At 36.3% G+C, this 15,937-nt stretch overlaps 1 protein-coding gene across 1 annotated transcript in view; it reads right to left on the bottom strand.

The window, feature by feature from the left end:
• The window catches only part of PXDNL (peroxidasin like), a 513,952-nt gene that overhangs the window by 283,373 nt on the left and 214,642 nt on the right, over positions 1 to 15,937 (bottom strand). The window contains exon 3 of the mRNA XM_030937395.1: positions 8,538 to 8,609. Coding sequence (XP_030793255.1) covers positions 8,538 to 8,609 — 72 coding nt within the window. The remainder of the gene's footprint in view (positions 1 to 8,537; positions 8,610 to 15,937) is intronic.

Raw genomic sequence — 15,937 nt, 5'->3', positions numbered from 1 at the left:
CACATGGATGAAAACTAAAATTTCTTAATCAAAATATGCTGACAAAGTAATTATATGTCAAGATTATAAAGTAATGCTACCTAATTTTCACAAAGAGAAAATAGTTGCAAGTACAGAGTGAAAAGATAGATTTATAGGAAGTCTGGATGAGTGGCCCAAAAAGAACCTTCCAGAAGTTCCTCAACTTGGCCTACAAAATGAATTTAGTCAGAGCATCTGAATATATTTTGTTCTTTTGGAAACTAATTTTCCCTATCCAAAGTCACCAAAAAAACTAGTCAATAAATCAATTAATTAATAAGAAACGTTACTTCCTTGAAGATTGGGCTATTTTTCTCAGATAGTCAGCATATTCTTTCCTTGATGGCAAATCTATATGAGATTCAGATGACCATCAGGATGCTTGATGAAAGAGCTAGATGATGCTAATGCTTGTTCTCATTGAGTTATGACCATTTGATGCAGCTATTTCTCTAAGTGGGTAAACCTGCTGAGTGGACCAGACCACCCTACTCCGTAAGGCAGGGAATACTTTCCCAGGCAGGGTAGGAGAGGTGTCACTGCTCTTCACTCCCACCCCAGACCGCCTGCTCTGCTTCTGTTCCCACATTTTTTCTTCAGAAGGCCCTGGTATTTTCATATTTGTGTCTTTGGTAAAATTAATTACTGTGTTCATCTATCCCATATATAAAACCTTACAAGTTTGTTGCATAGATTACTGACAATGTACATCTCTAATAACATAGTAGGTAAAAAATAAGTGATCTGTTATGTGATCATCAGAGTCACGGAGCAGGAGGTATTTTCAGGAAGGCACAATATCCCAGCATAATACAGTTGCCAAGAGAGTATGTGAAGCTGGCAATTCAGAAGGATATCAAATGCCACATACCAGGAACTTTAGAGCTCCAAGCTTGAGGAGTTGATTGTCATGAAGGCTGAAGATATAAATAAAGTTGAATTTTATATGTTCTGTTAATGAGATTTTACTTCATCCCAAAAACAACGGGAGCCACTGAAGAACTCTAAGAAGAACGGGCTAATCAAGTCTTTTTTTTTTTTTTTTTTTTTTTTTTTTTTTTTTTTTTTTTAAGAAAAGATGACTAGTTGCCCTTCAGAGATTTAGAAAGGGAAAGATTTGGGCAAAGAAATAAAGTTTTGCACAGGCAAGGGTGATGGATATGGAGGATGGAAGACAAGGCAGCACAATGGGGGTAGATAGGAGGGGAATAGAGCAATGTTAACCTAGACCCTACAAGACTTAACAGCTAACTGGACACAGCAGGAGAGAAAGTGGGAGAAGGCCAATATGATGTGCAGATATTTAGTTTAGATGACTGTATGAGTCTGTCATCATTTCCCAAAATAAGAAGCACATTTGAAGGGGAAAGTAAAGAGTGGGTTTGAAGGGAGAAAGATAATGAGTTAAATTTAAGTCACGTTGAATTTGAAGCTCCTGTGGGACATATAAGTGGAAATATTGAGTTAGAAATTGCATGTGTATGGATTGCAAAACATAAAATTAATCAAGCCTAGAAATAAAGATTTGGGAGCCAGGAGCATCTACATGATGACTGATATCATGGAAGCAGATATGTTCCACCACAGGGAGGTGTAAAGTGGAAAAGAGAAGAGCACATGGGCAAGAACTCAGGGTGAAGGAGTCCGAGCAGGCGAGTCAGCAAATGGCACACCAGGAACATGCAATGTCACTAACACCAAGGAGATCAGAGGGTGAGCAGTCAGTGCAGGAGACCATGAAGCCTCATGAAACATAATTAAGCACAGAACGGTTCAATATGTTTAACAACATGAGTGGCCTTCATCAAAAAGCCTTTAGTAGAGTGGTAGGAATGGAGACTGGTTTAGAGTGAGTAGAAGTAAGTAAGAGCTAACCACACGGAGACAGAAAACTTGGCACACAAACCCTCCTCCGCCATTATTTGGTCCTTGTCAAACTTACTAGCCTTATTTCTCATCATGCTCCATTCAGGCCCTCCCATCCATTCATTAAAAGATGCTTGCCATAACACAAACATACCAGACTGCTGAATTTTCTCACAATCCTCTTGCTCCTTCCATCAAGTCCAACCTGCCCCCCACCCCTTGTGGCTCCCCAAATAGACATGGCCCCTTTTCTCTTTGAGCTCCTACTGCATAATCCATCCTGGACACTAACCCAGGATGTGCTTGTGATTGAAACCCGTACCTCAACCCCTGGAAGCTCCAGACCTATATGAATGTGACAGAGTGCAGAAATTGCAAAAAATTCCTCCCATCCCTGATTCATACCCCTTTGCAAGGTGATTAAGCTGCTTCATCTACCAAAATATGGAGCCTGTTTCTCCAGTGCTGAATCACATCTCGGTCATGTGGCTTGAATGGCCAAATGGGACACTGGCAAACATGACACAAGCAAGGTGTGGAAAGCACTCATCCCTGACGATGCTAGGGATAAGGTAATTGTGTAAACAAGCACAACCTAGCTGGCTAGAGAAAGAGAAGCCACATGGAAAAGAAAAGCATCCCAGCTGATACTGAGAAATTGCCAGCTATGTGAATAAAGTCATTCTAGACCAGAAGGTCTGAGCCAACATAGACAAAAAGAACTGTCTCATTAGTCCATGAAACAATCATGAGAGATAACAATGTTTGATTGTTTTAAGCCACTAAATTCTGCAGTGGTTTATTTCACAGCAAAAGTTGAGAGACTGGACAAGAAACCACAAGGAAATTGCACTCATTTTATTAAGATTGTCAGTAAAACCCAGGGAGTAAGAGATTTCAGAACTGGTGAGAGTTGTGTCCTTCCAGCTTACACTATTAAAGGTCACATTCTTCAGTGGCACTCACTTGCCTACTATTTCAAAAAAATCTTTTTATCTATAGGATACAATAGGAATGGGGCAGACTCCCAATAAATTCAAAGAAACTGGAGAGAAATGGAAAAGGCCAATGCTGAGGATACAATTGCAAGTGACGCATTCAGCCAATAATCTAAATAGGTGAGTTTGTGCAGAAGGAGCAGCATTCAGTAACAGGAGTTCATAAGGACAAAGCTTCTCAGAGCTGGGCTAGTAGGAAGAGGAAGCTATAATTCAAATAAAATACTAAACTTAGAGAACAAGAACCATGGCCAGAAACAGAACCACAGATTTGAATATGGAATAAATTTCCTCTTTAAATGCTAGCAATTGATGCCTAGTTTATTGCAGACATGCACAGAGATGCATCAGTTTTTTGCCCCATGGGTAATTGGAAACTTGTGAAATTATCAGTGCCCTTAAGTAACATGACTATTATCACATTTTGCATTACAGTGATTTGGTATCATTATCAATGCCCATAGGTAACAAGATCATTATCATTTGGATGTCAAGATGTTTCTGAACAAATAAATTTTATTTTGGAGTTTATCATTAGATTAAGTCAAATGGTTAAAAATAATGAACATTGCAAATGCTATTCTTAAGGGTTGCTAAACCAAAGAAAAGGAGCTAAAGTTTAACTGTCTGCTAAACCAAAGGAAACGAGCATTTTGCTCTTAGATCTTCAATATGTCTTAGCTCTAAAATTCAGCTAACATTAAACAAATCACTATACCCAAAAACATTCTCAAACAATTGTATTTTTTTTAATTTGAAAGCACAACTTGTCTTAAGACATTTCAATTTATTTTTACCCAAGGGGATCAGAGATACATTTTGGTTCAAAACACACTAGAATTTTAGATGAGTTTACAAATGCTTGTGTCTTAGGGGAAAAGCTATGCTATCCTTTGTGTTTGACAGGGTAAAACTGCAGTTCTGTGGTATAAATAGCCAATGAAAATTGACCTCCTGAATATACAAGCACTATAACAACTTTTTGTAATATAAATACTTGTAATCTTTGGGAAAGTGCACGCTATAAATAATTGATAAATACACATGTTGTTGAAACAACAGAGGCATTTAATAGTGTTATCATTCCTCTCTTAAGAATAATTACCTCAACATAACTAAGAGTGTTAATTAAGCAAATATCAAGCATTTATTGAGTACCTTATGTTCATACATTTATTCAACCAATATTTAATGAGTAGTTCCTGTGTTCTAGATACTAATTCTGGATGCTGACACGTGTGATAAATAAGGAGAACATGGCCACCCGACCTCACAGAATCCAGTGGGGAAATAATAAAATAAATAATTTAACAAATAGATGAGAAAAAATAAACTTTTGCGGTATATGCAATAAATGAAATACACAGGGCACCGTGTTAGGGAGAAAAAGAGAAGTATTGGTTGACTTAAGGTGATTCCTAGAGGTCATAACATTAAAGCTGGGACAAGAAAGGGAAAATAGTCGAGGAACAAACAAAAAGCATGACATGCCCAGGGTCAGAGAGTAGAAAGGCAGTGCTTACCATATTTGAAGAAATAAAAGAGCAGTGGATCAAGTATAAAGAGCAAAGAAAAGGTATAAAACCTTGCAGGTATTGTATGCATTGAATGGGTCTTCTAACTCACAACACTGTTTCTCTACAAAATTCCCTAGTTACTTGGCAATGTTATTGAAAACATGGTAAAATTTACTGTAGTGGGCACATGAATGTGTTCACCATGTACTGCATCACACATTTTTTATCCTTGCCTTTTAAATAACATATCTTACAGAAGCCCAGACTTTTTCTTCACTTAATAACTAGGGTTTTTAGTTGGCCAGAGCATTGATTAGAAGTTATGTGAAGTGATTTTTTGTTCTCACTCAGCGCAGAGAATACACTTGTGTACGTAACTGATCCAAGCCTCTGCAACATTGAACATTTGTCTTATTCAAAATTAATTTCCTGCTAATAACTGTGATTTTACTATATTTCCTCATTTAATATTAGTGCAAGTGATGAGATTCCTTCTAAATTGGTTTTTGAAAAGCCATAAAGGTTCTTGTTTTGTTTTGTTTATTAATTTGTTTGTTTTACTATAAGAGAGTTACTCTTGACATGTCAATGAGTAGAGAACTACAGAGCAGGGTTGAGATGAAACATAGGGAGAAGGTCAAGCTCCTTCACTAATGAGCAGCAGGCTTTGCACACCACCAAAGTTTGAGGGAAACTTAGTACTGTATAAAATATGGAAATAAAGAATGGCATGCACCCACTGGTCATGTGCTATGGTTTTAATGTTCCCTCCAAAATTCATTGAAATTTAATTTCCAATGTAACTATGATAAGAGGCAGGGCCTTGAAGAGGTGATTAGGTCATGAGGACTCTTCCTTCATGAATGGGTTAATGCCATTATCACAGGAGTAAGTTGGTTATCACTGAAGTTTGGCCCTTTTTCTCTCTGTCTTGTGTGTTTGTTTGTTCTTCCACTATGTTATGACACAGCAAGAAGACCCTCTCCAGATGCAACCCCTTAGTCTTGGAGCTCCCAGCCTCCAGAACCATGAGCCAAATAAACGTTTCTTTATAAATTACCCAGTCTGTAGTATTCTTTCATAGTAGCAGAAAACGAAGACAGAGAAGTGGTATTGAGAGGTGGATCTGTTGTTCAAACAGATGTCAGTAAGTGCAGAAGTAGCTTTGGAATTGGGTAATGGGTAAAGGCTAAAAGAGTCTGCAGGAGCAGGCTAGAAAAACCCTAGATTACCATGAACAGAATGTTAAGAGTGATTCTGTTAAGGGCTTATAAGAGGAAATCTGTAGAAAAGGTATGGAATGTCTTAGATATTAAGTGGTCATGGCCAGAATGTTGATAGAAACATGGACAGTAAAGGGCATTCTCATGAGGTCTCAGACAGAAATGAAGAACAAGGTATTGGAAGCTGGATTAAAGGTCACCCTGTTATACAGTTGCAAAGAACTTGGCTGAATTGTGTTTGTGTCCTAGGACTTTATGGAATAAAGAACTTAAGGGTCATTAACTAAGATGTCTGATGCAAGAAATATCTAAGCAGTAGAGCATTCAGGTTGCTGCATAGCTAATTCTAACTACATACATTGAGATGCTAGAGGAAAAAACTTAAAGATGGAATTTGTAATTAAAAGGTAAAAAACAGAAAGATTTGGAAAATTTGCAGGCTGCACATGTAAAGAGTAAAGAAGCATGTAAAAGAGAGAATACTACAGGTGTGCCCAAGTGACCATTTGCTAAAGAGGTTACCACAGATAGTGATTCAGGTGCTGTTCATCAAGTGAACAGGAGAAAGACCTCAAAGGCATTTCAGAGGCCTTCAAGTCTGCCTGTCCCATCACAGGCCCTGAGCTCTAGAAAAAATAGAATAGTTTCAGGGAACAGGCTCAAGGTACCTTCCATGGAATTGCTGCTCAGAGCCACATTGGGTCTCTGCTTCCTGTGTTCCACCACAGTGTATGCCTCAGCCAACCCCACCTATAGCCTAAGTTGGTTCCTGCAGTGTGCATGCAGTAAGCCTTGACAGTGTCCACATGGTATAAGTATCCAGGCTCACAGAACACAAGAGCTGTGGGAATATGGCTCCCTTCATCTAGATTTCAAAGGATGTATCAAATAACCTCAGAGCCCAAGCAGAATCCTGCCACAGGTGGAGCCTCCACAGAGAGGGCTCACTAGGGCAAAGCCTAGTGGATCCATGGGATTGGGGCTGCCACTGAGACCCCAGAGCTATAGGGTCACCAGTGGAAACTCTGGCCCGGGAAGGTCGTAGGCGTGAGACTCCAACTCAAGAGAACTGAAGCATGGGCTGAGCCCAGCAAAGACATGGGGTCGTGGCCACCTGAGGCTTTGGAGACCCAAATTCCCCAGTGTCCAGAAGGTGGCAAATGGAGTAAATGATTATTGTGGAAGTCTGAGGTTTAACATTGTTTTCCCTATTAGATTTTGGACCAACTTAGGGCCTCTTGCTTCTTTCTTTCTGCCTATCTCTCTCTTTTGTCATGGGAGTGTCTATCATATGCAGGCACCATTGTCATATTTTGGAAGTAGGTATCTTTTTTTTTATTTATTTCACAGGCTTACAGCTGGAGAGGAATTTGCCTCAGGACGAATGGCATCTTGAGTCTCACCCATATCCGATTCAGGTGAGATTCCGGACTTTGGACTTTTGAGTTTGTGCTAAAATAAATGAAGACTTTTGGAGCCACCGAGATGGAATAAATGTATTTTTGTATATAAGAAGGACATGAGTTTTGTGAGGCAAAGAGGCAGAATGCTACAGTTTAAATGTTTGTTTCCTCTAAAACTCATATTGAAATTTAATTGTCACTGTGATGGTATTAAGAGGAGGGACTATTAAAAAGTGATTAGGTCATGAGGGCTCTTCCCTCATGAATGCAATAATGCCATTATCATGGAAGTGGATTAGTGATTGAGGGATTTCAGCCCCCTTTTTCTCCCTGTCTGTATGCTCATTTGTCCTTCCATCATGTTAGGATGCAACCCCTTGATCTTGGACTTCCCAGCCTCCAAAGCGATGAGCCAAATAAACTTTTTTAAAAAAATTAATTACCTAGTCTGTGGTATTCTGTTACATCAGCAGAAAATTGACTAAGATGGTATGTTAGATTTGTTATGAAAGGTTAGGCGAGCAGATGGAATTGACTGACCTAAGAGGAAACTGAAACTTCAGGACTCAGTAATTACCAGAGCTGTGGGAGACCTCTATGTTAGGCTGAGGTGTCTCAACTGAACACAGGAGGCTTTGAGGCTCCTGACCTGGGGTTTAATAGGAATTTCAATAGTTTCGAAAGATACTACAGTTGTATAAATTCAGTCAGAGCTAAAGACTGAAATGGTGTTCTTCTCTTTAAGAGAACAATTTTTTAGCAGTGTGCTTAATCTACAAATGAACATATTTGTATACAAATATTCATTATCGCCTTAACATTGTTTTAAAAAGAACGTTGTAACACTCACTCTAGCTGAGATAAAAGCCCTTGTAGTTTGTTTCTTCCACCTCCAACCTAATCATATCCAATCATGATCTCCCACCACTGAAATTATCAAACACCAATGTTTCTGAGTCAAACAGGCAGTTGTTTAAAATATCTTTATTCCCATTTACCAATAATACACAAAAACCATGAAAATTGTCAGTGATCATATTTGTGACCTAATCTTTCCAAAATTTGGTTCTTACTCAGGTTTATTAAAGTTCCTAACTGTAATGTGTTCACTGGCTTTGGAAGGTCTTGGATGGATAAGTTGTTGGCATAAAGCTGCTTTAGCCAACAACAAAAAAAGAAACCCTTTTTTGGGTGTATGGAATTTTTTACAATTACTGAGTAATTAAATTTGAATGCAAAATATTGGAAAACTGTTTTGTTTTTATTTTTATCCAATTTAGAACTTGTGGCAGGAGAATTGTGCATATTCAAATGTTTTCAGATGCGTAACCTATTGAAAGTAATAATTTATTGCACTTAAGATATGTTCATATATGAGTTTTATATAAAGGTTGAAAGTGCTTTTCATGAAGGTAAAGAATTATTTTAATTTAAAGTAAACATGCACACAAAAAGGCAAAAATAGTCAATCAACACCATAAGCCATTGTTATTTTTTCTTTTAACTTACAGATATTGCAAATTTTCAAGTCCTTCAAAAGCATTTCTGGAAATCTTTCTGATGTGGTTGTTGTTCAGCAGACTGAAAAAAACAAAAACAAACAAATAATTCCCAAATGAAAAACAGATTCTGCAAACATAAAAATACTTCTGCTAAGTACAGTTCTTTGCACAACAGAAAAATATTTACTGACATGGTTCACTAAATTTGGGAATTTATACTTTAATTCCCGATTCAAAAAAGTGATATAAAACATTAATTTGTCACAAAGACTTTTCAAAAATAATTTGTATTTATTAAATTACCCTAAAACATTCCTAAAACAACACTGCAACCCAGAGATAAAATTCTTTTCTCCTGAAGCACGTCATCTAAAAGGAAAATTATCAACATAGTCATGGTAACAAAGGAACATATTCCTAAACAAACAGATGGACAGTATTGAACACTCAGGCTTAAGTATCTTCCTTGGAAAAATAAATATCACAGCTATTGGCACACAGTGGACTTTCATTGTGTATTTGTTAAACTGTCAAACCAAGAGTCAATTACACCATAGGAAGTGAGGCTCTTATTATAGTAGTATCTAATGGTCCAAAAATGATTTCTAAAAAATCCAGGGAGAAAAATAACAGGTGGCAGAAATAAATCGAATTTGAACAGTAAAACAAGTTACAGAAAATCAACTTTCAGTAACTTCAAAAACTTCAGAAAAAGCACTCTGGCAAATGAAAATTATAAATTTTTTTTCTGGTTAAAAACACTTAAAGTTTCTTTCAAATTTAAATTATTATGGCATGTCTAAATATAGAGGGAAAGTCTGCTAATTAGATTGCCACACATGTTCCTGAATATTCTATAATGTCTAAAACCCTCAAAGCTTCTAAAAATCTACTGCGAAAGTCCAATGCTGGAGGATTCACTTTTAGTATATTATAAAATATTTGTTTTGTGGGGTTTTTGTATGAATGATTAGGAAAACAGAAGCGTTTTGGCCATTGGAGCAGATGATTATTTGAGTTACTATGCACAATTTCACAGGCAGCCTAGAGATCCCCAAGCTCATCACTTCCTAACTGATTCACTGTAGGTCTCACTGTTAAATTCTCCAAACAGCATCTGAAGTGGCTGACACCTTACCTATGGCACCAGAGCCATTTCTCACCATTTGTGACTGCCTAGTGTCCTGGCCACTGGGAGGCAGAACAACCAATCTGCAGCATGCATTGGAGCTGATGCCATACAGAGATAATGCCAATTTTCATGGATAATTCTAAGCTTCAGTCAATGAGCCATTCAACTTTATAGTCCACCATGTGTTCAAGGCATTTTTAAACAGGCTGAAAGCAATATAACCAGTTAATAGTGTAATTAATACCAGACACAAATCTTGTCCTGGGAGAATTTGCTGTTTAGGTACTCTCTCATTCTATTGTTCAAAATCAATTAATGCACTTCTGTTAGGTCTCCAAACCACCACCATGCAAATATATTTACTTGAAGAAATGACTATTCTGTCCCCCTTAGTCTATTAAATACAACATGCACCAATGCATGTAGAATAAACTATACATGTGTGTATACATACATATGTGCATGTGTGTATGTAATTTGCACATCTGCTATGATGCATATGTGTGGTATGTGACACATGTATATAGTCTCAACCTCATATTAATCACAGATCACAAAAAACAATTTGAGTGACTATTTTCTTAAATCTTCCATCGATGGTGCCTAGGAGAGAGAAATTGATTCATTTCATACAAAAGATGTCTTTGGGCATTAGTGTTAATTATCTTTCAAAGCCACAATTAAGAAATGGAAAAGATATTACATACCATAATTAGTCTTTCTTCAATATATTAAATGTGCTTGAAGCCTATGTTTCTGCATATTCTTTTATAGTTATTTAAATTTTAACAAAAATAAAACACAAGATTTCAAAAAATTATACTGAAGTTACGATATGCATAACTTAAAGTATGAGATCAAACAATTTGACTTGTTTTCTTGAAAATGATTTTATTGCTGACAAAAAGCCAATTCATTAAAATGGTTCACAGTTGAATGTATTTTCCAATCACAAGTACATATTTCTTGTCAACTTTTATTCAAAGCATTATGGTTTCCATCAAAATATCTTTATTATAATTTTAATGGTTGGAGCCCTACCCAAGTAATGTTTTGGTAGAGTGGTTATAGAAACTGTCATTTATGTTATTTTGTTTTGTTATTCATCAAGAAAATGCATTCAAAATTTATGAGTGGGTCTGCTAAAATTCAGGGCATAAAACAATACCTAACTTCTTTCATCAAAAATCAGCACAAGCTTAGGCAAATTTGTGGCTGTATACTATATCCTCATGATGCCCATGATGCCAAAGGAACAAAACCAAACAAAACAAAAAAGAAGCAAACAAAATTCTCAAGAAGAAAAAGTAAAAATGTTACAGGTTTTATTGAGAAAATAAAACAATTTATGAAAACAGGAGATCTGAATATGCTGATGATCAAACTTTTGGGGTAAAAGAGGAACCAGCAATAGACCAATGGTTCAGTTTATTAGCTGTATCTGTTTTTGCTGAAACACAAAGCCTTACCCAGAGTATGCCCACATACACTTGCATATTTACTGTTATAGAAATGTATAGTGTGTGGTCGGAAATATTTTATTAAAAACCAATAAGTGACTGCTAGAAAAGATTAAGGCTGTTTGCATAGTCAGCAATTCATCAAAGTGTAAAATAAAAAATAAGAACAATAAAATTTATAAAGAAAAATAGAACTCTCTCCCATCTCACATAAAATTTCTGCTGGGGTAATGCCAAGATTTACTCCACAAGTGAATCATTATCTCTACATAGAAATACAAATAATATACTTTTTGTAAGTGGCAATAATGTTGGTCTATTCCTGCTTGTTATGGTTATGCTTATTTTCATTTGGATACTCCAGAAATATGGTTCTGCCGCTCTTAACATGAAAGGGTTGTGAACTTCATTTCTGGGCATACCAAAGTAAACATAGTACGAAACTTTCAGTGAGCATAAACCATTATTCTGGAGTGATCTGCATAGTCACCAAGCAAGAGATTTGTGGCAAAAGTCAATTATAGCTACCCTTGATAATCTGTCACAGCCACAGAAAACTATTTATATGATCATAAACAATGTATAAATCATTTGTAATTCAAAACCATAAGAAAAAAAAGAGGAAAAGGAGAAAGGAGAGGAAAAGGAGAAAGGAGAGGAAAATTAGAAAGGAAAGGAAAATAAGTCAGGCTGATTTAAAGAACACAAATTTATTATTTTTTCCAACTTTTATTTTAGATTCAGGGAGCACATGTGCAGATATGTTACCTGGGTATATTGCATGATTCTGAGGTTTCGGATATGGATAATCCCATCACCTGGTACTGAGAATAGTACCAAATAGTTTTCCAGCCCTTGCCACCCTCCCTTCCTGTCTACTCTAGTAGTCCCCAGTGTCTATTGTTGCCTTCATTATGTCCATGAGTATCCAATGTTTATCTCTCACTTATAAGTGAAAACATATAGTATTTGGTGTTTTTTTTTTTTTTTTTTTTTTGGTTCCTGTATTAATTCACTTAGGATAATGACTTCCAGATGCATCCATGTTGTTTCAAGGAACATGATTTCATTCTTATGGCTGCGTAATATTTTATGGTGTATATGTACCACACTTATCCAGTCCACCACTGATGGACACCTATGTTAATTCATTGATTTTGCTATGATGTACAGTGTTGTGATTAACATATGAGCATATGTGTCTTTTTGGTAGAATGATTTGTTTTCTTTTGGATATATACCCAGTAATAGGATTGCTGGGTCAAATGGTAGTTTTGTTTTAAATTCTTTGAGCAATCTCCAACCTGCTTTCCACAGCAGCTGAACTAATTACTTTCCTATCAACACTACAAAAGCATTCCCGTTTCTCCACAGCCTCACCCACAGCTGTTGCTTTTTTTACTTTTTAATAATAGCCATTCTGACTACTACTATAGAGGTAGTATCTTATTGTGGTTTTGATTTGCTTTTATCTGATGACTCGTGATGATGAGCATTTTATCGTACGTTTGTGGGCTACATGTATGCCTTCTTTTCAGATGTCTCTTTTCATGTCCTTTGCCTATTTTTGTTGAGGTTATTTGTTTTTTGCTTGTTCAATTGTTTAAGTTTCTTAAAGATTCTAGATAGTAGACCTTCATCAGATGCAGAGTTTGCAGATATTTCCTCCCATTCTGTAGGTTGTCTGTTTACTGTGTTTTTAGTTTCTTTTGCTGTGCAGAAGCTCTTTATTTTTATTAGGGCCCACTGGTCGATTTTTGTTTTCTTTGCATTTACTTTTGAGGGCTTAGTCAAAAATGTTTTCCCAATGCCCATGCCCAGATGGTATTTTGTAGGTTTTCTTCTAGAATTCTTAGAGTTTGAGGTCTTAGATTTAAATATTTAATCCATCTTGAGTTAATGTTTGTACACAGTGGAAGGTAGGGGTCAAATTTCATTCCTCTACATATGGCTAGCCAGCTATTCTAGCACCGTTTATTAAATAGGGATTGTTTCCCCGATTGCTTATTTATGTCGACTTCATCAAAGATCAAATGATTGTAGGTGTGTGGCCTTATTTCAGGGCTCTGTATTCTGTTCCAGCGGTCTATGTGTCTGTTTTTGTACCAGTACAATGCTGTTTTGGTTACTGTAGCCTTCTAATACAGTTTGAAGTTGGGTAATGTGATGCCTCTGACTTTGTACTTTTTTTAAGATTGCTTTGGTTATTGGGGCTATTTGGGGTTCCATATAAATTTTACAATAGTTTTTCCAATTCTGTGAAAAACTACACTGGTAGTTCGCTAGGAATAGCATTGACTCTATAGATCACTTTGAGCAGAATGTCCATTTTAATGGATATTGATTCTTCCAATCCATGAGTATGGAATATTTTTCCATTTGTTTGTGCCATCTATGATTTCTTCTAGCAGTTTTTTTGATTCGTTTTCTTTGTAGAGGTCTTTCACTTCCTTTGTTAGATATATCTCTAAGTATGTGTGTGTGTGTGTGTGTGTGTGTGTGTGTGTGGTGTGTATGTCTACTGTAAATAGTACTGCATTCTTTTTTTTTCTTTTTTTCTTTTTTCTTTTTTTTTGAGATGGAGTTTCACTCTTGTTGCCCATACTGGAGTGCAATGGTGTGACCTTAGCTCACTGCAACCTCCATCTCCCAGGTTCAAGCAATTCTCCTGCCTTAGCCTCCTGAGTAGCTGGGATTAGAGGCATGTGCCACCATGCCTGGCTAATTTTGTATTTTTAGTAGAGAAGGGGTTTCTCCATGTTGGTCAGGCTGGTTTCGAACTCCCGATCTCAGGTGATCCCCCTGCCTTGGCCTCCCAAAGTTCTGGGATTACAGGCATGAGCCACTGCACCCGGCCTAGGATTGCATTCTTAATTTGGCTGTCAGCTTGAATGTAATTTGTGTATAAAAATGTTATTACTACTTATTGCATGTTTATTTTGTATTCTGAAATTTGTTGAAGTTATCAGTTTCAGAAGGCTTATGGTGGACATTTTTAGAATTTTAAGGCATAAAATCATATTGTCCACAAAGAGAGGTAGTTTTCCTTTTTTTCCTATTTTGATGTCTTTTATTTCTTTCTCTTGCCTGATTGCTTTTGCTAGCACTTTTAGTACTATTTTGAATAGGGATGATGGGAGTTGGCATCCTTGTCTTATTCCAGTTCTCAAAGGGAAAGCTTCCAATTTTTGCCCGTGAAGTGTGATGTTGGCTGTGAGCTTATCATAGATGGCTTATTATTTTGAGGTCTATTCCTTCAATGCCTTGTTTCTTGAGAGTTTTCATTATGAAGAGACATTGAATTTCATCAAAAGCTCTTTCTGCATTTATTGAGATGATCATCTGGTTTTTCTTTTTAAATTCTGCTTATACGGTGAATCAAATTCTCACATTTATTGATTTTCATATGCTGAACCAATCTTGAATCCCAGAAATGAAGCATATGTGATCACGGTGAACTAATTTTTTGATGTGCTGCTGGATTCAGTTTGCTAGTATTTTGTTGAGGAATTTTATATCTATGTTCACCAGGGATATTGGCCTGTAATTTCATTTTTTATTGTATCTTTGTATCAAGGTGATGCTGGCCTCAAAGAGTGAGTTAGGCAAACATGCCTCTTTGATTTTCTAACATAGGTTTGAGTAGAATTGGTGTCAACTCTTTGTACATCTGGTAGCATTCGTCTGTGAATCCATTTGGTACAAGGCTTATTTTTTACAGGTGTTTATTCCTGATTCAATTTTGGAAGTTGATATTGGTCCATTCAGCATTTCAATTTTTTCCTGATTCAATCTTGGGAGATTTTGTCCTTACAGGAATTTATCAGTTTCCTCTAGATTTTCTGGTTTGTGTGTATAGAGGTGTTCATAACAGTCTCTGAGGATCTTTTGTATTTCTGTAGGATTGATTGTAATGTCTGCTTTGTCATTTCTGATTGTGCTAATTTGGATCTTCTCTTTTTCTCTTCGTTAATCTAGCTAGAGGTCTATCCATCTTGTTTGTCTTTTTGAACAACCAACTTTTGATTTTGTTGATTCTTTGTATGGATTTGGGGGTCTCAGTTTTATTCATTTCTGCTTTGATTTTATTTACTTCTTTTCTCTGCTAGTTCTGGGGTTAGTTTGTTCTTGTTTTTCTCATTTTTCCAAGTGTGATGTCAGATTGTTAATTTGAGATCTTCCTAATTTTTTGAGGTAGGCATTTATTGCTCTCAACTTTCCTCTTAACATTGCTTTTATTGCATCCTACCTAGAGATTTTGATATGTTATGTATCTGTTTTTATTTATTTCCAATAATTTTTTGATTTCTGATTCATTGTTTACCCAAAAGTCATTCAGAAATAAGTTGTTTAAATTCCATGTAAGGGTATGGTTTTGAGAGATCTTTTTGAAATTGACTTATATTTTTATTCCACTGTGGCCCAAGAGTATGATTGGTATAATTTTGATTCTTTTAAAATGTATTGATACTTGCTTTATGGCCAAACACATGGTCAATCTTGGAGTATGCTCCATGTGCAGATGAAAGAATATATATTCTGTGGTTGGTCCATGGAGTATTCTGTAATGTTTATTAGGTTTAACTGGCCAAGTGTTGTGTTTAAGTCCATAGTTTTGTTTTGTTAATTTTCTGTCTTGATGGTCTGTCCAATGTTGTCATTGGGTGTCGAAGTTCATAACTATTACTATGTGGCTAAGTCATTTTAGATCTAGAAATATTTGTTTTATAAATCTGGGTGTTCCAATGTTGGGTGTGCATATATTTAGGATAGTTAAGTCTTCTTGTTGACGTGAACCCTTTGTCATTATGTAAT

This window comes from Rhinopithecus roxellana, chromosome 9 (genome assembly GCF_007565055.1).
Source record: "Rhinopithecus roxellana isolate Shanxi Qingling chromosome 9, ASM756505v1, whole genome shotgun sequence".
Lineage (NCBI taxonomy): Eukaryota > Metazoa > Chordata > Mammalia > Primates > Cercopithecidae > Rhinopithecus > Rhinopithecus roxellana.
The sequence above is the reverse complement of the archived record's forward strand: the minus strand, read 5'-3'. Positions and strand labels throughout refer to the sequence as shown.